This window comes from Carassius carassius, chromosome 45, assembly GCF_963082965.1.
Source record: "Carassius carassius chromosome 45, fCarCar2.1, whole genome shotgun sequence".
Lineage (NCBI taxonomy): Eukaryota > Metazoa > Chordata > Actinopteri > Cypriniformes > Cyprinidae > Carassius > Carassius carassius.
In genome coordinates, this window is record NC_081799.1 from 24,113,676 (window position 1) to 24,137,831 (window position 24,156).

The following is a 24,156-nucleotide window of genomic DNA, read 5'->3' on the forward strand; positions in this document are numbered from 1 at the left end:
ATAGAAAATCTGTTATATGCATCTTGTTATCCAGTTTGGTTCTCACATGAACTCTCTTCTTTTACCAATCACCATCTTTCACCACGGCTCATTAGTTTTAAAAGGTCACAATCGCCTGTGTGAGTGAAATGACCAATTATGCTGTAATTTGTCCGAATTAGAAATAATACTGAGCAAAATTAGTCGTCAGTGATTGTGTGCCCTCATGTGAATCTACTGCCCCCTTGTGAATGGTTTTGAAGCGAATTACCCTAGAATTAGAGACAAATAATCTAAGAAAGGACACCATAAAATAAATAAAGAATGTGTTTTTGGTAACTACAACTAAAACTAATGCAAACTTTTTTCAATCATTGAAAAAAAGTTTTACTAAAATTAATAGAACTCAAACTGAAATAAAAAATAATCTAAAGAACGTTAAAGAAAAAAAAATGCCTAAAAGGTTAATTTACATACAAAAATAAAATACAAATAATTACTAAAATTAAAATAAGAAAAATATAATAATAACATTATAAATGCTAAGAATGACAAAAGCACATTAAAAATGTACAAAGAAATTGAAAAATATAATATGGAAAATAAAATATGAATACTTAATATAAATATAAATTAAATGATAAAAGCACCTTCAAAAATGACTAAAACTAAAATAATTCTAAACGAACTAATTTTGGTGTTATTTTGTTAGTTTAAATAATTTTCTTTTATATATTTTTTGCACAGACACACACACATACACACACACACACACACACACACATATATATATATATATATATATATATATATATATAGCTTTTGTTTAGTTAATTTTAAAACATCAAGTTAAACTAAATTAAAATAAGAAATGCTGAAAATTAGAAAACTAGCTTAAATTGTATACGTTTATTTTATTTCACATATACTGAAAGTGTGATCATTTGTGACTGTACCTTGCCTGCTGCTGTTTAAAAACATGCCCATCATGGTTCGGGTTCCTCTTGACATGTCATTCAGTCTGTAACTCTTTCATTCAGGCGCTGATCTCAGGTCAGAGATCCTGCTGTTCAGGGGTCAAGTGAAATGAAAGTGGAAGATGAGAGTGAGCAGAATGAGAAAATGCTTCACATGAATCAAAAGCATCTCAAGAGACACATGAGAGAGTTAACAGCCTCACATCGCTGAGCAGGAGAAGAATGAAGACACTGACTGAACAAGAGACAAAAAATGACAGCGACAGAGTGATCTGCCTGCTGTCTGACTCTTCACTAGTGCTGTTCCTAATTCTTAATTTATTTACATGTTTACATTCAACTGAGACTGCCTTGCTCTAAGTTTTTGAAGCCCTAAGACAAATCCAAATCTTCAATATTTATCTTGCTGGATCTGTCCACTGCTTTTGACACGGTTAACCACCAGATCCTTCTGTCAAACCTACAGGCAAAGGGCATCTCAGGACCACACTTCAATGGTTTGAGTCTTACCTATCAGATAGGTCTTTCAAAGTATCTTGGAGAGGTGAGGTCTCCATGTCACAACAACTACTGGGGTGCCTCAGGGCTCAGTTCTTGGACCACTTCTCTTATCTGTCTACATATAGTTTCAATAGGTTCTGTCATTCAGAAATTTGACTTTTCATATCACTGCTTTGCTGATGACACTCTACTCTACCTCTCATTCCATCCTGATGATCCGCAGTAGCTGCTCGCATCTCAGCTTGTCTAACAGACATTTCTTGCTGGATGAATGACCATCACCTTGAACTCAACCTTGCCAAGAACTGCTTGTGGTTCCATTATTTCTTCACAATTTCACCATCCAGTTAGGCACATCAACCATAACTCTTTCAAAAACAGCCAGAAACCTGGAGTTATGATTGATGATCAGATGATTTTCTCAGACCACATTGCTAAAACGGTCCGATCCTGCAGATTTGCTTTATTCAGCATCAAGAAGATCAAGCCCTTTCTTTTGGAACATGCTGCACAACTCCTTGTTCAAGCTCTTGTTCTGTCGAGGCTGGACTATTGCAATGCTCTCAAATAACAAGACAGAATATACATATATATATATATATATTATTTGTACCAGTGACACTCTGTGTCCTTCATCTGGTCCTGAATCTCCACATGCTGTTTTAGTAGAGCCGCTCTTCACTGTCAAACACAGGACTGCATCTCTAGACAGACGGCAGATTAACCTTTTCCTGCTTTATCAAGACGCCAGTCAATAACATCTTGTGGCTCCTCAGGGTCCGTGTCCTCGTCTGCTCTGAATATCTCATGTGTTAGGATCTAAAGGGTTCTGCCATAATTAAACCTCAAAGATAACTAGCAGATGATTATTCTCAAGTACAAAATAATAATAAAATTTTTTTTCCATTTTTTATGTAGTTTAACATGGCTACTACTAACTACTATAACTAAAAATAAAATTAAAAACTAAAACTATATATATATATATATATATATATATATATATATATATATATATATATATATTAAAACTTGAAAACAAAATAAAAATGACAAAAACATGTAACAAAATTACTAAAACTTTATAGAAAAATAAAATCAAAATATTAAACTATAATATAACAATGATACTAAAATTCTGAGATTGCAGAATTTTGTATATTTGCATATCTGAGCAGTTGAATTTAATATCTCTTCTGAAACAGATGATTGATGTCTTTTTCTCAGGAGAAACATCTGAGAAGGTCCAGGCTTCAGCCAAAAATTCTTGCTTGTATATGAAACAATTGAAAACCCTGTGGTTTTTCACATTTAGCTTTTACTTTGCTTATAGCAAGCAGGTTCACCTGGAGTACTTGCAGCTTCCCAGGAAAATCCAGACCTGCAGTTCTGAGAGTTTAATTCACGGGCCTGCAATGAAACAGCTGCACAACATCAAATTAGAGTCCAGTGCATCAAAATCAACTAGCTTTTGGCCCATTGCTTTTTGCCATCTTATTACATTTAATGTGAGAAGTGGCCATGAAACTTCTACATCACAAAAATAATATTGTTTTGCAGAGTATTACCTGTTATATGATAATTCCCAAAACAACAATGTGGATTATTGTGATGTTTTTATCAGCTGTTTGGACTCTCATTCTGACGGCACCCATTCACTGCAGAGAATCCATTGGTGAATGCTACATTTCTCCAAATCTGAGGAAGAAACAAATTCATCTACGTCTTGGGAGACCTACCTGAGGAAGAGAATATTTTTTGCAAATTTTCGTCCCTTTAGATTCATCCATGCAGCAATCAAAATCAATCACAGATTGCAGTAAATAAACAGGACTCGATGAAGAGGTGAGCTTCTTGTTTATTGTTATCAAGGAGTTCATGTTGGTTAATTGCATTGCTAGCTGAACAACACGATCAACCCTATTAGCTTCTGTAAGGCTCACCGTCTGGCACGAGAAGAAATGCTGCTGGGTTAAACATACAGTATATCTTAATGGCAATTACATATGTTTAGTAAGTACATTCTCCTCTACAAGATATTCATGTACAATATACAAGTTTTAAAAATATAGTTTGCATTGAGTTCCACAACCGTTTCGTTCTCTTCACGATGACAAAAATTCACATTAGTTGCTTTGGATCGTAATGCTTTCCATGTAGCAAAGAGGACCGTGACATTTTATGTTGGTTTCAAAAGAAAAGTAAAGGAAGATAATTGGTCACCAACACACAGGAACGTGTGTCATGTTTACAAGAAACAAAAAACATGGCAGAAACAGAAGACCGGACTTGAGAAAGCAAACAAACAGCGGTATTTGCAAGACACAAACACGCTCACACACTTCAGGACGATAAACACATTACAGTACGCCGAATACATGATGGGCTGAGCTCGTCGTCTGCCAGAAAACCAATGTTATAAACATGCAAGGAATCAACTATCAAGATGAAGAAAGTAAGAACGTCAAATCCAGATAATAAGAATGTAACTGGGATCTTAAGACAGATGGTTATGAAGGAAGAAGCACTTGCCAAAACATTAAACAAACCATTAATGAAATACTGCTGATGCTGAACACGAGAAAAGCTTTGTTTAGTGAAGCTTGCAAAATCTAGAAAAGCCAAAAAGTTAGCATTGCAAGAAAACAAAGGCATGTGACCTGGCAAAACAAATCCAAAAGTCAAGTTTGTCCATCATAGAGGGCCTGAATAACACTTTAAAACCCATAAATATATCCACAGCTCTTTACAAGCAGAAATCCCCCAGGGTTATGAATGTGCAGTCATTCTTAAAACAGTGATTTGGAAATTAAGTTCATACGCTGCTTTGACGTATTTTAAAAGACAGCAAAATCATTAAAAAATAATAAGAAACAGATTTTGCAGTCAAGGCAAAGCAGCTGCTGGGTGGCCGGATGCAACAGAACAATAATTCATTAACACAAACAAGCCAGTGACACGGACGTTTTGTCCCATGGAAGAGTCAGGACGTCACTCTTGAGGGGGGTGAAAAAGGCAAACCGAGGGTGTGCTGAAGTTCTCCTGCCGTTTGGAGCAAAGTCTTAAGGACGCTGGGCTTAAACTGAAGGCAGAGGCTGTGAAAGTGGACTAAAATGATTCAGATCCTCTGATCTGAATTTAGCACTAGCACTAGAATGGCACAAACAGGACATTTTTACAGATTATAACACGAATGAACTGTATTGGAAAAATGAGGTGCATCTCTTTCACTTGCCGAGGAAAGGGATGCACCTCATTCTTTTCGCTTCTCTTCTGCTCCCAATTATTTTAGCAAAGGCGTATGTGATGATAGTGTCCATTTTCTGTTTGAATATCACACTCGATTTCAGAAAACTCCACAGCTAAAAAAAAAAAACATGATTTTGCAGGAGCTGTTTTGGGTTTATTCTGTATAAGGCTTCATGATCGTCACAGTGGTTTCTTAGTGTGGGGTTAAAAGGCTACGTAGCTGGAAGGAGAAATGAAATTCACTCCATCCACATGTCTCTGAGCTCGTGTTGACCGGTCTCTGGAATGTTTTTTTTTTTTTTTTTTGTCTTTTTTTGTCATCTCTCTGTTTAGTCGTGATCACTTCTTAGGTGTTCAGGAGCGTTTGGCAACAACAAAAACTGTTTATTCTGTGAATAAAAAAAAGAAAGAAAGATACACGTCATTACTGGACTGAAATGAGCCAAAACAAACACTAAAAGCCTATTCAATGACGGAACATTTTTATTTACAAAGGAGAACGTTTGGAAACCTGCATTGCAGATGGACGTAGAGCTGTTACTATTGTGTCTTCATGTACAAGCAACATCAAATCTATAGTATCCAAGCAGAAATGACTTTTGGGTGAATAACGTCATTTTGACCCTTGTATTGTGCTAAAAAGTCAGCGTTCCTACTCAGAAATGTAAAAAAAGGTTTACAGTTAACTGTGAGGAAACCTCAGTGAGACTCAGTAAAACTAACATTAACTAGGCAATTCGTCTCCGAGTCAAAAAGACACAGTAAGTGTTAATAAGTTATTCTTTTATGTCAATAGGCCTCTAAACTATCTAAAAACAAATGTAAATGTGTCAAAATACTAAAGAAACAGTTGAATCTGGAAGTGAACATACTGTGATGTGTTGTGCCCAAGAGTGAGATGTCGTACCTGTGATTTAGACAGTGCTGGAGTCAAAGTCTCATCTGTGACTCTTCTGCTGTTGCATGAGACCCACATTCTCATAAACTCGAGAGCTGTCATCCCTCATGCTGAAAACACACAGATTTACATCTTAACCAGACAGCATGGGATAAGTTCACAACTTATAGCTGGCATGAAATCACAACTGACCCTATTTTTCTAATGCATGTTGCTGGTCTTACTGTAAACTATTCATCTGTGCATTCATCTGTGCACAAACAAATTATTAAATGTTCATTTTTAATTTACTTTTATCTGTTTGTGTTTATAGATTGTAATTACAATCCACTTACATACACAGTTGTATTACTATCTATATATGTGTCAGTTTTTACAGACGGGATTGTTTATATTACATTCACCTGGTTTATATAACTAAAACCATGGTGAATTTTTTTTTTTCAGCCTGTTGACATTATTTTTTTTATTTATTGAGTAATAAAAAGATAAATCCAAGATCTATAAAAAGATGTAAATAAAGTATTTTGCATCTGGTTTTATCCAGTTTTCAGATTTGTTCTGAAAATGTATGCAAATGAGTGCATATTTAATATGATAATAATACATAATCCTCGTATTTAAATAACATGTCATGTTACCAAATCAAAATTTTGATTTGGAAATATTATTTTATACAATTAAAACAAAACATGGGGAAAAAAAGGTATTTAAATATCTATTGCTTCATTTGCCATTTATTTCTCAGACACTTTTCTATGAAATGAATGAAATTGTGTGTGTGGAGAGCAATGGTCAGGTGTGTTCTCACTCGGCGCAGGTTGGTGTTGGCGTGCACGGTGGCAGAGGGCTCTGATCTCCTCCAGTCAGGTCAGAGAGAGAATATTTGATGTTGGTGTACTCGCGTCCTTTAATTTTACTTTTCTGAAAGTCAAAACAAACAGTCATTTTGGGAACACTGCAAACCTGCACCATTTTGCTCCTCTCTTCATTAATCTGTTGTCAACAAAAGAGAAGCTTTAAAGTCTCCCATAAATTTTCCTACAAAATAAAAGTTATTGTTTGGATATGAATAAATTAAGACACGTTGTTATATAAAATACCATTATTATTAATTTATACTATTATGTAATTTATATTTTACAGTGAAATAGTATTGATACTATACAATAGTAATATTTTTAAAAAAATTATCATATTTTGTAGCTTTCTAATGTATCAGTAGAAATAATATAATAATAATAACAACAATCATAATTACAGTGATATTGCTATAAAATAAAATTTTGCAGCCCTACAAATAACCACAGCAAACATGGAGCAAATCTGAAAAAAAAAAAAAAAAGCTTATTATTATTCAATCAAAACTGTCCATGAGGCTAATTCATGTTGGCAACACTGCATATCTACACTGTTTTGGTCCTCTATTAATAAATCTGTTAAGCTCCATGGTTTAAAGTTTAAAAATGAATAAATTAAGACAGCCTAAATATTATAATATTTTTGCTATTCTGTAAAATAACATTTAAATTATTATTTTATACTGCTGTTTTGTAAAAATAAAAATATTTCATATTTTATGCACATTAGATTTTTTTTACTTTTTTTTTTTACAGTGTAATATTAATGTGTAATAGTAATATTACAATTGTTATATCTCAATTCGTTTTACTTTGTAAAAAAGTTTTGGTAACAGTAATAATCATTATAAAAAGAATAACTATCATCATTTCACAGGCTTGTTAATATAAAATCAAATGAAAAAAGCCCCTTGCAGTTTGTAGCCCCTTGCAGAAGGTCTATAATATCTTCTGTGAATATAAGCGTCGCACACACCTGCTCCTCCTCTATGCGGCGCTGTAGAGTCTCAATATAATGCTGCACAGCCATGTAGATGAAGCGATACTGGGCCTCTGTCTGCACCATTCCTGAACGCTGAGATCGCACCATCTGGATAGTCTTGGGCACGTCGATATCACAGTCCACTCCTGCACAACAGACTGCAGGTCAGATCTAACTATACATAAAGCTGCTACTGTGGCTGAATTTGGGTTTTAAGGCCTAGTAACTAACAAAAAGAGCATCAACATATAAGAAACTTTACCCTTTTCTCTGATGATGTCTATTAAAATATCAATCACGATAAAAGTTCCTGTTCGTCCAATCCCAGCACTGCAGGAGAATCAGAAACACAAGTTTAAAACCAACACACATTCACCTGATGATGAAAGTACTTGTACTAATGTTTCAAACTAAAAGTCGAACTTAATGTCTAACTTAAAGAATTAAAAGCCAAAACTGTTTTGTTTTGTTTTTAAATCTTAAACATCAGCCCATGCAAGTCTTGGTTTCTGCAGAGTTTAAAGTTAAATTTAAGACCTAATGAAAGAAACTGAAGGAATAAATTTAAGGGAATATGTTTTCTAAATGCAAGTGTATAGGAAGCACACAATGAGTTGTATTAGAAACAATTGAAAGTTTGACAATGCAGCATCCAAGTCTTAAAACAAGTGAAACCGATCAAAATGCATTGAGTTTATGGTTAAAACTAGAGCAAATATCCACCAGTGGGCTCAGAAAAATCAACTCGATTCAAAGGGAAAACAAGTATTCATTCTTCATAGACATTTTTTTCTATTTTTAACCATAAACATGCTTCATTTTGTTCAGTTTCTCAGAATACTAGACATCATATCTTAAGCAAATGTAGTTTAATTTAAGGATGTTTAGATATTTTTATTGGAAACAAGACAAAAATACTGTGGAGAGTTTTCATTTTTTGCAGTGCATGCAACATGCAAACATGAATTTAAGACTTTCTGCCTTTTTAAGGCCTTAATTTGTGCAAGAGTGCATTAACCCTTAGTTTTTGATTGTGTTCTCATAACCTGCAGTGCACCACGATGGCTCCAGCCCCAGTTATGCTCTCCTGCTTCATTTTGACCTCTTCCAGGAAGTCCAGCACGCCTCCAGGGTCTCCGGGCACACCGTGGTCAGGCCAGGCACGGAAATGATACTGCCACACTGTACGCTCAGTATTTCCCTAAAAGATCAGACAGAGCCCCGGTGTTAGAGAAAGACTCCTGCACTCTGTGGTGATGTTAACATTTCGGTTGACTTTACCTGTCCAACTTTTGACAGCTTCAGCTCTCGCAGGGTGTAATCGTGCGCCACTGTTTCCTTCACGTTCCGCACACGCATGGCTCCGTACTCCTTCAGCGCAGACACGTCAGGCCAATACTTCACACACTTACTCTGTGAAGAAAAACACTATTCATCTCAGAATATTTCAGCAAACAATGAACTATTAATACAATACTGGTTATGGCTTCGTGCAACTATCAAATCACTATGGCTGTGATTTATTTCAATAAATACATGCGCTAGATATTTCAGAATGAAAAATATGTGCCAACCAGCTCTCTAAATTTCGGTGGAAGATTTGTAGTAAATTTCCAGAATGTTTTGAAACGTTCAGAAAGTTTTAGAAATTGACTGGAAATTTTCCACCCCTCTGAAACCCTAGAACTTAAAAGTCTCTAATAAATAACAAGGTTTGAAAGTTAAGACAGCTATAAATATTAGTATAGTAATGTTAATGTTTTTCTGTAAAATGAGAAGTATTTCTATTACTTGACTTTTTTATTTTACAGTGAAATTTTCTCATTTTGTATTAGATTTTGTATAAACTCTTTAGTTGTTGTTGTTATAGTTATTATTTATTAACATTATTGTATTGATATTTAAATCATACTCAAATATAAGGCAAATTTTGTATTCCTACAAGCAATCACAGATATTATAGCTTTCACTATTATATTCATTTTAGTTATTTGTTGTGCATCTTGTCATTACTATTAATCTTTTTTAATGCCTAGTTTTATGCTTTTTTATTATAGTTTAGGTATTTTAGTTCATTAAGCTACTAAATTAACTAAATAATTAAATTAATAAACTAGCCAAAATAATGTTTTATATAAAATTGTATTTAAGTCATGAACATGTTTTATTGTTTTAGTTAATTTTAAAATCTCAATTTGAATCATAAATAAAAAAACTACTAAATAAATTAGCAATTAGATTTTTTTCCAAATTTTGCAGCTCTACTTTTGTCAACTCATTTTAAGTTCAGAAATAGTCATTTTAGTAGCATTTGAGATGTGTTTAAATTCGGTCGAAGTCTGCATGATTAGATATTTCTTTCATCACCACAAAAATCAGTCCATGAACCAGAATGAAAATGTCTGTAACTGGTCCAGAATTTGGGAAACACCTCACCTTTCCCCGTTCCACTTCTTTCGTGGTCATGACGATGACTCGAGAGTTCTCCTGAAACACCATCCTCCAGAAGTCACTGATTGTGTTTTGCAGGCAGCCCTGCGTGGCGATGTAGCTCCTCTTCAGCTTGGAGTTGTTGCTCTTAGTCTCAATATCAGGCTGGGGAACAAACAGAAAAAAAGTTACTACACAAACTTTCAATCGTTCTGATAGGACTTGAAGGCACCTTTATTACCATGATGATGTTGGCATTGATGTAGTCCAAGCCTGGTTCGTTCGTGTCACCGTCGGTCAGCACGACTCGCGTGTGGTCGACTGAGGACGAGGAGGAGACACAGAGAAAACAGTATTACTGATATTGATGGCTCATGTGGTGCATGTGACTCTGAGAGTCCTGCATGATGATGATGATGGTGTTCACTCACAGGGAAGAATGTTTTTATATCTGTTCTTGTTTTTGTTTTCTGGCCGCTGGCCATCTTTGCGACTGTACAGCAGTTTACACTCCTGCTGCTGAAGCGTCTGTGGACACAGTATTAAAAATTATCGTCAGAACTCAACCCTTTTCTGAATACATTGATTGATCAGTTAATCAGATCACTGCTTAATCTGGCTCTAAACTGGGTGCTGATTGGTTCTCACCTCAAACTCCTCCCAGAATCCCTGCTTGACCTTATCTGTGGTCTCTGCCAGCTTGCTGAGCTCTCGAACCCGTATTTCGATCTCTGCTGCATTGATGCGGGTTGTGTTCAGAGGCTGCAAGAAACATAACACTGCATTTGAAAAACTCATATGTCAGGAAGAATCTTGTTCAATTCATCTCAAGTAAGTGTTCGAAAATGTGTTCAAAAGTTTTTGACAGAAGAGTCTCCTGTTCACCAAGACTGCATTTTTTCGATCAAAAATACAAAAAAAAACAGTAATATTGTGAAATATTATTATCAATTCAAATAACTAATTTCTATTTGAATACATATTAACATTTTATTTATTGCTGTGATGCGAAGCTGAATTTTAAAACATCCTTTCTGAATAAAAAAGTATTCATTTCTTTAAAAAAAAAAAAAAACTGACCCTAATCTATTGAGCGTAAATGTATTCATTTAGCATATAATTTTGTGATCCACAAATTCAATTTCTAAATGCAGGTTTACTTAAATGGTCAATCGCACACCTGTTTGAGCTGCAGGACTGTCCCCAGTGTTTCCACCATTGGGTTTTTCTTGTAATGCTCCACCAGATCTGTGAGCGAGTCGAATTTCTCCCCACCTCCAACATCATACTTCAGATCATGCTGATAAAATAATAATAATTATAGCCCAATTACATAACACAAAACAGGTAAACAACTAAATAAACCAATTCAAACAAGTTTCCAATATAGACCAAGAACAACAATTAAATAACACATAATAAATACAAGAATGCATTTTAGCCTAAATGTCTAAAGCATTGCTGATCAATAAATACATGCATAAATGCATGTATATATTTGTTTATTTAACAGTGATGGTTTAAGAGCAGATGAATGAAGAAACAACTACTATTTGAAATCACAAAGAGTATTTATTAGAGATCGACCGATATGGGTTTTTCTCTAGCCGATGCCGATGCCGATGTTTAGAGGTCAGGGTCAGCCGATGGCCGATATGTGCTGCAGATTTTTGGGGGCCGATATCTTGAAGTTTTCCCCTTCATTTGCATGCTAAAATGAAACACTAATAATAAGTGGATGCACAACATTTCTAAACTTATCATTTATTGAGCACTGACTTGAACAATCTCTCGAATCTTAATTTTGTGCACTGCACGGTATTAAAATAAAAAATTTATCCAAAGTTAACCAAACAAAATCAATAAACTGACCAAGTATTAAATATATAAAACAGGTAATATATATATATATATATATATATATATATATATATATATATATAAAAGTCAATCATTTGCATAAAGGTTTTAGAGCATTTATCAAGTAGAATTTTTCAAGTTTGTTGGAACATAAATGTAAACTTAAATATACATTTAAATAAATAAAATTTTAGAAATAAAAGTCAATTAAACTGAAAAATATAAAAAAATAAATATATAAAAAATAAATAACAGTAGTGCTGCAAACACACTAGCAACCAGCAACATTTGTGTTTGGTATAAATGACACAGAACATCTAAAGTGCATTCTAATTTCAAACTTACATCGCAGTCTGTTCATTATTAAAATAAAGTACAGTCAACCAAACATTTAAAAGGTTACACTGGTCAGTTTAAATAGGCCGTAGTATACCGGTCCACTCTGCTGTTATGCCAAGGAGGTTTTTGCTCATGTTTAGAGAATGATCTTTCCGTCTAGTTTACATTAAATAAATAAAAAATATTATAGTTTAACATTCAGATACATTGCGAATATGGAAACATTTGGATATGTGCAGAACGAGACGTGAGCAATAACCTCCAAATACATCTAGTCAAACCCGCGCTCGCTCGTCCTCGTATGGATCGGATCATTTTTCGGATCAGCAAAAAAAAAAAAAAAAAAGGCCAAGACAAATAAACATACGTTTTGTCTTTTTTTTTATTAACATTAAATTATTAGATTAAAATATATGAAATCAACTTAAAGTGCACATAATATCTTCTTTTTAACATAATAGCCCGACTTCTCATCTCCCAGTCTGCTGTGATGAAGTGAGCAGTTATCATCACAGAGCTCTCCGTCCCCCTGGACGTCCACCCTTCTGTCGTGAGCGCAACAGAGGATGCTCGGGATAGTTCATCCACAACTGTTTTCTTCTCCTGTTCATAAAGATTTGGCACAATCTTTTCACTCTAACCTCTTTCCTTCATCATTATATCTGACAGGAAATCCAAAATGCGCGGGGCGTTCAAGCTCCTCCGTTCCTCCGTTCGCCATTACCACTGAGTGTGGACTGAACATGCGCAACTTTTTTTTTTTTCATAAATCAATCCGGGGGTCACGTGTGTGCCGAACTGAAGATATTGATCAATGATGATCCGTTGCACCACTACTATAGTGTGTCTGTCATTTGAAAACATTGCAGTTGCGTTTTAAAATACAACAACGAGCACCACGAAACCATTTAAAGAGGCGCATTCAGCGGTCTTCCTTGATGGGAAACAGTCAACAAAGTAAAATGATCTCCAACGAATGGCGTGCTCTCTTCATTTTATCAAATGATCATAATCACATCTATTCATTTTATAGTCCTGCTACTAGCATTTTAGTCAGACTAAAACCCCTTTAATTCGGGTGAGAAAGCTTTTTTTTCAAGTGGCTTTTGCACATAATAATAATACCGCTGCAGACGCATTTTGCAGCATTAAGGTAATTAATTGACCATTAATTTAAACGACGATCGATCATGGAAATTATCGAATATTGACATCCCTAAATACAAATGAGTTGGATGGAAAACTGGTTATTGTCTGCATCAAACCATGCTTCCGAACAAATGTGATTCACCGTATTGGGCAGCTCCAGGACAGCTGTCTCTCCGAGCACGCTGCTGTCTGTGAGCGGGCGGAGTAACGTCAGAGACAGTTTACTTTGGTAACGTCACGCTGCAGTGTTTGTTAGAGTGATCAACTTCACCACCCCATTTACAGAGTGAAATTCTCTGACTACCTTTATCTCCCAGGACTGCTGTTGAATCTTCCAAAACTTTTGGCTTGGGGTGCTTCACATGCAGCAGCAGCACTTTCCACCGCACCAATAACACGGGGCTGCCCGCCGACGTGCCTGACTTTAAATCGGCGCTACTAAACACGGATATCGGCCGATGCCGATTATTAAAAAATGACAAATATCGGCCCGATATATCGGTCGACCTCTAGTATTTATATCACATAAGTTGCATCTTTTCATTTAACAAATTTTCCATTAAATGACTAGTTTGTTGTTTAACACTTAGTTAACCATCCTTGCCCCTTTCTCATTTAAAAGAAAACACATTTGACATTCAAGTCAAAAGTATAAGTCAACTTTACCTGGCAGCGTATCATGACATGTGTGACTTTGGGTTTGCCGTCGCTGGTGTCTGTCTTGTCGTCTCCGGTCCGTACGGAAAGCACAAAATCTCCCGGGTGACTTTGACTTTCTCTCACCAGGAAACTTCCATTCTTGCCCTTCTCTGTCAACAGCTTCTCGGCCTCACGACCAGATAGGTGACCATGAAACCACCTTGCAAAAAAATAAAGGACAATGTCTGAGGAGTGTGTTCGGGTTCAGACACCAATAAAAAGGCCTATAAAACCCAACTATCATGAAAGCACAGCCAGATAATGAGCTAGGCTCGTGCTCACCTCTCAGAAGTGGGATCGGCACAGTTGAGCGGGTATTTGAGCTCAATGACGTCTCCGTTTTTTTCTTTCAGCTGTCCGTGATGTTCCATGTAATACTGCACCAGCTCAGCCAGGGTGGCAAACTTCTCTCCACCATACAGGTCATAATAGTCTCCCGTGTTTTGGATCTTAATGTGGGTGACGGCGCCATTTCGCCTAGTGAAGAGAAGAGCTTCACTTCAGTCTGCATAAAACTTAAGATTAGTGTAAAAGTTTTCACTAAACGTTACAGTAGAAATATGTACATGACTAAATAGCCTTGTCATCTACAGTGAAAAATTATTAAATTAGTGTTTGAAAAATTATGGTTTTGTATGTAAACATTATTAATTGCTATATAATTTATAGAAGGGCTGCACAACCAATTTATATTTGTCCACTGGTTATAAATCTTTTAATTTTGCCCTCCTTCCATGACTTTAGTACTGAGTAATCAAGGTTAAAGGGTTTTCATTTAAGGGGTTCAAAACTGAATGAATTCAATGCACAAAAGAGACTCGTGAATATATTAAGCTACTAAGTGTCATAAACACCTAAACACGGACATTAACACACAGTGTACTGTTCCCAGTCATTCCCAGTCTAAATCCTGATTTAACCATCATCTCTTACCTGACAGACAACGTAAAGTCTCCAGGGTTGCTTTTGCTGGGACGGGCCAAGAAACTGCCGTCCACACCACGAGTGAGAAGAAGGTTCTCCGCCTCCACTCCTGTGATGTTGGGGTGAAACCATCTAAAGACAAACACAACACGGTCAACACTTCATCACATCAGATACTGAGTGTGGGCATTAACACTTTAGACAACAAGCAATACCTCTGCAGAAATTTACTCAAATAATAGAATCCATCATATGAAAAAAAAGATCATTCGGAATCAAATGCCAGAGATGCAGCTAAAAAATGTAATCATAATAAGACATTATATGTGGAGAGATCTGTGAAGTAATTTTGTTACTAATTTTGTTTGTTTGTTTTTAATAATATTTTGAACTTATTACATTTTTATATAGTTTATTTTAGTTACAGTTTTAGTAATTCTGATGTGTTTTTGTCTTTTAAGTAGTTTTTAGTTTTTAATAATATTTTGAATTAGATTAATTTTTATATTTTATTGTAATTTTAGTTACAGTTTTAGTCAATTTTGTTTTTATTTTTTATATTGTTTTAGTAATTCGGTTGTGTTTTTGTCATTTAAGTAGTTTTTGGTTTTGAATAATATTTTGAATTAGATCAATTTTTATATTTTCTGTTTTTATTGTAATTTGTAAAAGAGTTTTAGTCATTTTGATGCATTTTTTTTATATTTTATTACTTTTTATTCCCATTTTAGTTTTAGTTATTTTTGTACATCAAGTTAAAATAAACTAAAATAAGAAATTTAGCCTATGCAACCAGCTGAAAAAAAGTATTTTGTTTTATTTTATTTTATTTTATTTATTTTTTATCTATAATAACTATAATAAATTATAGTGCAATACAGTGACACCAAAACGATTGCAAGTCACAAATGCTACACAAATCATATGTTGTCAAATGTTTTGTAAAGTAAAGCTTGCTTCAACAGTTTGTTTCTATTGCCATGACATTAAGCCAGTTTTAAATGTTTCTTTCGTTTTGCTTATATGATGAATTATGCAGACATATATTCCTCTTTTCTTTATCTATAATGTAGATTACATTGCAGATGACCCCAATAACTAACTTACAAAAATAAACATATTCAAACCACACATCTGTCATGTCATACTTCAAAATACAGTGTCATTTTCCTGTTGAACATCCCTATTTGTGGTTAAATCTACAATATGGCCTGTGAATCATTATCAGCAGATATGAAACACGATCATTAAACAGATTTCAATATCCTAAAATCAGTGATTTCAAAGTAACTCGTCTTTCAGACTCAAACATGTTTAGTCTCGCCCTGTTGGGTTTAAATCATTAAAACTTCAATTAAACACGTTCTTTTCGAATTGTACACACTTGAAACACGTAAAAAACAAATATTTGTTTGATTTATCATGAAAATAGGATGCTCGACAGTGATAATACATGTAAAATAAATGAGAAATTGACAGAATATCAGATTTGTTTTGGCTTGTTCCTCACCTTCGGGATGTCATCGCTCCCTCAGTCTGTTTACTGTTATTTCACTCGCTTTCCGGGCAAAAAACACCGTTTAAATCGACAGTCCCGTTGTCAGCGCGTCATAAGGCAGCGGGTTTCGCTCGGTTTGGGTTCGGACAGACGGACATGAGTGAAGAAAATAACGGGAAAAGGGAGCGGGAGCGCTAGGCCGCGGCGGCGGAGAGTTTCTGGAGTCGATTGGAAAAACGTCACCAAAGCTGCGACACACAGCGCGCGACGCCTCACTGACGCGCCCTCTAGAGGCGGAGCTAAGAACAACAGAACAAAAAATGTTTTTATATTTTAATTGTATTTATTTATTTATTGTCATTATCATGATTTTAAGTTAAATAACATTTTATAACAATTAAGTGAATTATAAAATAAAATTATTTTGTAAACATTAAATATAAAGGTCAATATATATACCATATAATGGGCGGTATAGTGAATATAACAGAATAAATATAAGAAGTGTTGTCATTAAAAAAAATAGTTTTAAACATATCAACTAAAAGGATATCACTAAAGCATATCACTGCCCCTTACATTTTTATTATTGCAACATTTTGAACACCTAATCAAATGCAACCATAAAAACAACAATCATTGAAAATCAAATACTAAAATAAACATATTGCAATAATATTAACAGAGAACGAAAAATATACAAATCAATTAAAGGATAGATTTAAGGCTTTGTAATATTTTACAGTGTTTTTGTTTAGCTATTTCTTGTAAAATAATGAAGGTGGTGTCATATTTCTATTTCTATTTTATTTATTCTATTTTTACCTTTGTGGATAAACAATTATCTCTATTGTAGTAATACATAGGCTACATTTGTAATAATATTACATTGATATATTACATTCAATTCAAATTAAAAAAAAACAAAAAATAAACTTTTTGTATTTTGTATTGTGTTTGTTTTCTTTTTAACAAAAATCCAAATCGCCCCGAAATAATTCTGTATAGATATAATAAAATAAATAGTTTCTGTACCTAGTTACTGTACTGACAATTCAAGTCAGTGTATGTATCGTCTGTTTTACAAAAAAAAAATATATATATATATATATTGTATTAAACAATACAAAGATTAAAACATTAATAAAGTATACCTAAAATAATAAAGACAAAAAAAGTTTTACAAGATATATTCTGCGACCGCGCTCTCGTTTTTTGCAAACGCGAACTGCGTCCGGCGTTGTCGCCTTTTTGTCCGTTTGGACGACTCGTCTAAATCTTGACGTGGCATCATCAGCAGCGCAGCTAGCGCTTGTCAGTCTCCGCCTTTATCGGTCCAGCGCGGCGTAAAGTCTCTTTTATGGGTTTTATCCCCCACTAATACAGCGCACCAAACATGTTTACGTTCTCGGAACTCGTCGTGATCCTCTGCGCGCTGTCTTACACGGCGAGCGGCTATTTTGTGAGCATCGACGCTCACGCGGAGGAGTGTTTCTACGAGCGAGTGAACTCGGGCACCAAAATGGGCCTCATGTTTGAGGTCGCCGAGGGAGGATTTCTGGACATCGACGTGGAGGTGAGCATCAAAATGCACTTGTTGTATTGATAAATGCCATTGATGATTAACGATAAGCCATAATGGAGTTTCCAGGCGTCGCTGTCTGCGCGCGCCAGATGGTGGATGAAGCCGGAAGTGAATTAGTGATTATTATTGCTTACAAACTAGATTTTATACAGTCTTTTAGATATTTACCTTAAAATTTTTTAAAACGCCATATATACAGTGATGGCCAAAATGATAAGAACACTAGTATTTCCAGCCGCTAAAATTTATTTTAAGTCAGATATTTCTATCTTTTGCTGTATTGTGTCATTAGGAAATATCAGATTGCATTCCCAAATATACATTTTTGCCATGCATTGTAATAATCTAGTGAGATTTGTGTCTGACAGCAGCCAGTACTCCACACAGAGATCTGATCTGATCATCATCAGTCTGTCTGGAATAACATGAAGAAACGGAACAAACTGAGACAGACTCAATCCAGAAGAACTGTGGCAACGTCTACAAGACTGTTTTTAGCTGTTGGAAATAGTAGTGTTTTATTCATTTTGGCCAGCAGTGTATATGCACACACACATGAATATTGTTAACTGTTAATAGTGTCTATCTGTGGATTTTTGTGAAGTTGTGAGCACCTGTCAATGCCTCATGTATTGTTTGTCCTGAACAGATAACGGGTCCGGATGGGAAGCAGATCTATAAAGGAGACCGCGAGTCCAGCGGGAAGTATTCTGTAGCCGCTCATATGGACGGAACCTACAAGTTCTGCTTCAGCAACAAGATGTCCACCATGACCCCGAAGATTGTGATGTTCACCATCGACATCGGCGAGGCACCCAAAGGACAGGACATGGAGACAGAGGGTGAGCGCATGGACTGATGCAGGGCTTTCTTTCTCTCTTTTGCTCCATATGGCAGAGTTCTCACAGTCACAGAAAACCTGGGAGCTTTCGGGCAATTGGAAAAGTCATGGAAAATAAAATGAATGTTAGGTTTACTGCCCAGTTCTACAATATTTCAGTTGCCTTGAAATTGATTTCTTTAGGCCTATATCAGGATTATTATAGTTGACAAAAAAAAAGAAATGAAATAAAAGTAACTGCATCTCAAATGTAAAAAACTGTTTCATTTTAGCTAGTTATTTTTATTTTAGTGTGATTTGACAAACTAAAATAACTAAAATTTTAAAACGAAAATAAAATAATCAACAAAAATAATACTAAAAGTTTAAAATGAAAATATTTGTTGACGTAATCATTGAGTAAATTATTTCCATGTCATAAGGCATGAATATGAACAAAAACTATATAGACGTATAAAAAAATGACTTTAATGAAAATGAAAAATTCTAAAATAAAATTAAATAAATCAAAATAATTGTAAGCTATAATTGTATCTCCATTCTAAAATTAGTCTGTTTTTTAAATTTTAATTAGTGCTGTCATCAAAAAATTAATCGCATCCAAAATAAGTTTTTGTTTACTTATACACGTGTGTGTATGTGTGTATTTATGTACATTTAAATGCACATATACAGTATATATTTTGAAATAATTACAATATTATAAATGTTTAATATATAAACAACTTATTTTTCTTATGTATAAATTGCATGTTTTTATCTATATATATACATAATGAATATACACATATAATCAAAAACGTTTATTTTGGATGTGATTAATTGGTTGACAGCACTAATTTTAATACATTATTTTGTACTTCTACAGTGCTGAGTTTATGATTTAACATGGGTTTTTTTGGCCTCTAACGTGGCTTTCTTCCCTGTTCAGGAGGTGGTGACAGCTGGGATGGTAGGAATAGACCATACAGATCTGTATAGATAACATTTGTTGAGTTTTAAAACTGAAATCTAACAGCATCTGCACTTACATTGGCACCTGTGTGTATAAAGACAGTGTGAGGAATGATCTGAACATTTCACTCACTGATGAGCTCCTAAAACTGCTGTTGAAGCCTAAAGAAAGAACAGTGTGGATTTTGTTTTACAGCTATAACACAAATGGTTGTGTTTTACCATAGTAGAGGTTTATTTGAAGTTCTCATTGCCTGTTTTGAATTTTAACTGTATGTCATTCTGGTGTTTATCTTTTATTCTCTATAAGTAAGTGTTTTTATTAATGTAACCGCTGTAAACTCATGCATGAGGCGTGCACACTTTTATACGGTTTATGAAAATTGGAGGCTTTGTATTTGCATGCTGCGTGCACGTTGATACAGTCATCACGGGTAAATTGCTATTAATTTAATTCCAGCTCATCAGAATAAGCTGGAGGAGATGATCAATGAGCTGGCGGTGGCCATGACCGCAGTCAAACATGAGCAGGAATACATGGAGGTCCGAGAGAGAATACACCGCGCAAGTAAGACATCCGCACAAACCACGTGACCACAGTCACTATCATGATGTTAAGCAATCATTATTTTGCTTAAGTTTAAATGCCCTTTGATTTATTATTATTTTTATTTTAATGCTACATGAACCCAGCTATAACGTTGTACATGTTTAAATGGCTTTCAAAAATAATTATTAGTAGTATTATTTTATTTTGGCAGTACATTAATCCAGCTATAATATGCATGTTTAAATGCCCTTTGAATTATTATTATTATTATTGTTGTCATTTTTACCTGACATGAACCCAGCCATATGTATGTTTATATAGTCTTTGAATTATTATTGTTATTTTAATTTTAATGCTACATTAACCCAGTTATAATGTTTTGCTTATTTTAAATAGCTTTTTAAAAATAATTATTAGTAGTAGTATTATTTTATTATGGCAGTTCATGAATCCATCTATAATATGCATGTTTAAATGGTTTAAATTTATTTCGACAAGACGTGAACCCAGCAAAATTGTTGAAGTGGCCATTTGTTTTATTTATTTATCAGACGCATTTGTGTTTACATGGACATTGGAATTATTTAATAATTTTTATTTTGCATGACGAACAGCTAAAATGCATATTTAAATTGACCTTGAATTATTACTGTTTTATTCATTAATTTATCTATTTTGACCTTGCTGTCTGATTGTGTCTGTGTCCTCTAGTCAATGACAACACGAACAGCAGGGTGGTGCTGTGGTCCTTCTTTGAGGCTCTGGTGCTGGTGGCCATGACCCTCGGACAGATTTACTACCTGAAGAGATTCTTTGAAGTGCGGAGAGTCGTATAAAACCCTGCCTGTGTTCCACAACATAAACGCATCGAATCCAAGATTTGCCAGTTGTATGAACTGGATGTCCAATTCAACAGAGATGGGAAGAACTTGGTCGTCCGCTAGTCCACCAGTTTGTGTTTTAGTTTTTCTTTGCCCCAGTTGTAGTTCTCTTCATTGTTTGTTTTGGTAAAGGGTGCGATTTTGAATAATTGAGTTTATTTTAGCCTGACTTGTTTTGTTTTTTGCTTTCTGTTTCTTCTCCAGTACTGTTACAATTGCACATGACTCTGAGAATGAAGTAAAGGTGATGATGTGGTATTGCCCCAATACAAGAAAATGGAAATAGCATGATGTAATTAAACCATAACATGAACAATGCTGTGAGCGAATGGGACGTCTGCGGTTGCTGATATAAGTGTCATGAAATATCACTGCGAGCACATTTCATGTATTTTCACTGCTCATTATCAGATTTAGTTATGCCTACAACAACCTCCATGGCACATATTTAAACCCGATGCTGGTGAAGTGTTTTTTTTTATGTTTAGGCCCAATTTTTTTCAATCTCTTCACACAGGAAGTACTTTATGTAGTTTTGTACTGTTTTTGTTGTCTAAACCAACTCTTACATTAAAGAAAATGCTAAATAATTTGGCTAAGACTACTGGTGAACTGATGATTAAACTGTAAAGCTCATAAGTTCAACGAATATGTATGTCAAATATGGATTTGATTTAATAAACATGAAACGTTCTTAAAATGTCTCCTTTTTATTTGTTTGTGTAGATTGGGATGAACAACATGGAAACTCGCAGATAAAATGTAAGTCTAACTGCCATGTATTTGATAATTATGTATTTATCTTTTTTCATGTATTGTTAAGGCCGCTGTGTGAATATAATATAGGCTAGATGACGACGTTGTCACGTGGAAGCTGTTTCTTTTCTCAGCGCTGATACCTAGACGCCTCATTGGCCGCTTTGAACCGTTGCCGCGATACGTCATCGCGTCCGCCATGTTAGTGAGGGCAAGACTGCTTAAAACAAATGAAAATAAACGGGGGAGCTGCGGTTTTTACTGAATAAAAACACAATAACGTTCACATTTCTCAACCGATTTCAGAGGTTTGTGATCTACGTGCAGTTAAAAAAAACTTTGCCTCCAGTTATTTAGTTAGGTTTGCCAAAATATTAACTGAAAGCTCACATTTGTCTCACTTGTTGATTTCGTTGATTTTTTCGGTTGACAAACCTGTTAATTTAGTATAACTGAGACATATTCATGTAATGTAATTTGAATGTACATTACATGATATGTGGTTGTTTTATTGCTTTCTCTGTGTTCAATCCCAACATTTTTCCTTTTTTTTTTCTCTCTTTCTTGTGTCTCAGGTCTGAACACAAATCAGTCCCTTTGAAATACTGGGATAAAATCTAAATAATACATCTTAAAACACTAATAATTTACTATCGCTGAGAATTTAATAAAACAAGTAAATACAAATCAAAAAGCACTAGCACTATAGCCTAAAGATGAACTCCACAACAAATAATAACACATGTAACTGATGAGGCTATGGATCCAGTGAAAATGAAAATATGCACTGATACAGTGCACAGTAGAAATATAGTAAAAGTGATATGTTATATTAAAAAGTATATGTAGTACAACTTAAAGTAAAGTGAATTATATGAAAAGCGAGTACAACGGTACAATAACATACCGGTATGTGATATAATAGATTTATAATAGCATAAAATTATATGTATAATATGAATAATACCATAATAAATAACTGAACAACAATAGGTTAATAATAGCAAGAATAATATGTAATATAAAGGGTGGAATAATACAGAATAGACAAAAATGAATAATAAATTAATAGTAAATTAAAGAGTAAAATATTTTTTTTTTAAATAATTATTAATAAAATTAAGACACAACTAATGACACAACACAAAAAAATTGTGGACATGAGTTCCAAATTGTGTTTAATTAATGAGCTACTTAAGTATAATATATACATGTGTACACACACACACACATTTTGAAACAGTGGTTTATTTTCCATGTATGTTAACCAGTGTTGGGCAGTAACGCGTTATTAGTATTAGCATTTGACAGTAACTAATACTGTAACACATTACTTTTTAAATAAATTAATTCCGTTACCGTTACCATATGGTGCATTGCCCGTTACTTTTTTTTTAATGAATTAATTTTGACTGAAGTGCAGCCTAACCTGTTTGCAGCAGCGACGCATTGTAGGATTGGTGGATGCTAACCACTGTAAACACGAAGACGCACAGTGGGCGTGTTTCCGTTATTCAAGTATGTGCGGCAGTCATGGCGAGTGAAGGCGAGAGCAACACGAGTTTCTCAAAGTGGAAATATGTACCCGAGAATTCATAATCTGCGCGTACACTTTCGCAATCCGTTCCCATGGATTTGTAAACTGTAGCCTAATCACGGATTCATGCAGCAAGCTCCTACGTGTTAACTTACAGTTTTAATGAATATTATTATGTGGAATGGGTCTACAGCAAAGTGTCTTAAGTGATTCTCTGTATGTTTTTCTCATACAGGTGAAACATTGTTGAAAACATGAAGCCTGTCTCTACTGTGGAGTCGCCGGCTTTCAGTCAGCTCCTTATCATGAAAACATAGATTCCATTTTTAAACAGCATTTATATATTTATATATATGTGTGTGTGTGTGTGTGTGTGTGTGTGTGTGTGTGTGTGTGTGTGTGTGTGTGTGTGTCTCGAAATTGATTCTGAATAATTCAGATTGCTTTCATTTATTTATTTCAAAATGTTTTGTGTTATATTGTCCATTGTTGATAGTTTTCATACTTAAGCTGTGAAAGGAACATTTTTAAGGGCTCAACACAACAGCTTTTATGATGCAGAAGCCACTTTAGTTTTTGATTCTGAATCTATTATTCAGGTGTTTTGTTATTTATTTCAGAAATCCTTGTGATATACAATATTCAGTTTGTGCTGGCCTGACTTAAATAGTGTTTAAAAATTACTTTCTGTTTTACTTTGTGTTTGT

At 34.6% G+C, this 24,156-nt stretch overlaps 2 protein-coding genes across 6 annotated transcripts; one reads left to right on the top strand and one right to left on the bottom strand.

Moving 5' to 3' along the window:
• Positions 1 to 4,838: 4,838 nt before the first annotated feature.
• On the bottom strand, positions 4,839 to 16,593 carry LOC132127859 (tyrosine-protein phosphatase non-receptor type 11). Of its 4 annotated transcripts, none has more exons than XM_059540042.1 (16): positions 16,358 to 16,589; positions 14,857 to 14,979; positions 14,206 to 14,400; positions 13,891 to 14,083; positions 11,057 to 11,176; positions 10,525 to 10,638; positions 10,308 to 10,404; positions 10,118 to 10,197; positions 9,883 to 10,041; positions 8,728 to 8,859; positions 8,493 to 8,647; positions 7,709 to 7,776; positions 7,441 to 7,592; positions 6,416 to 6,528; positions 5,218 to 5,714; positions 4,839 to 5,095 (listed from the first exon to the last, which is right to left on the bottom strand). In XM_059540042.1, the coding sequence occupies exons 1-15, from the start codon at positions 16,369 to 16,371 to the stop codon at positions 5,645 to 5,647; spliced, it is 1,785 nt and encodes a 594-aa protein (XP_059396025.1). In that variant the 5' UTR covers positions 16,372 to 16,589; the 3' UTR covers positions 4,839 to 5,095; positions 5,218 to 5,644. The 4 variants fall into 4 exon arrangements, with proteins under 4 accessions (XP_059396025.1, XP_059396026.1, XP_059396028.1 ...); XM_059540043.1 differs by having other exon boundaries at positions 5,198 to 5,714; XM_059540045.1 differs by lacking the exons at positions 4,839 to 5,095; positions 5,218 to 5,714; positions 6,416 to 6,528 and having other exon boundaries at positions 7,441 to 7,633; positions 7,674 to 7,776; positions 16,358 to 16,593.
• Positions 16,594 to 17,603: 1,010 nt separating this feature from the next.
• LOC132127174 (transmembrane emp24 domain-containing protein 2) lies at positions 17,604 to 21,856 on the top strand. Of its 2 annotated transcripts, XM_059538860.1 has the most exons (5): positions 17,604 to 17,921; positions 18,580 to 18,772; positions 19,703 to 19,723; positions 20,186 to 20,293; positions 20,987 to 21,856. In XM_059538860.1, the coding sequence occupies exons 1-5, from the start codon at positions 17,742 to 17,744 to the stop codon at positions 21,109 to 21,111; spliced, it is 627 nt and encodes a 208-aa protein (XP_059394843.1). In that variant the 5' UTR covers positions 17,604 to 17,741; the 3' UTR covers positions 21,112 to 21,856. The 2 variants fall into 2 exon arrangements, with proteins under 2 accessions (XP_059394843.1, XP_059394844.1); XM_059538861.1 differs by lacking the exon at positions 19,703 to 19,723 and having other exon boundaries at positions 17,612 to 17,921.
• Positions 21,857 to 24,156: the final 2,300 nt, after the last annotated feature.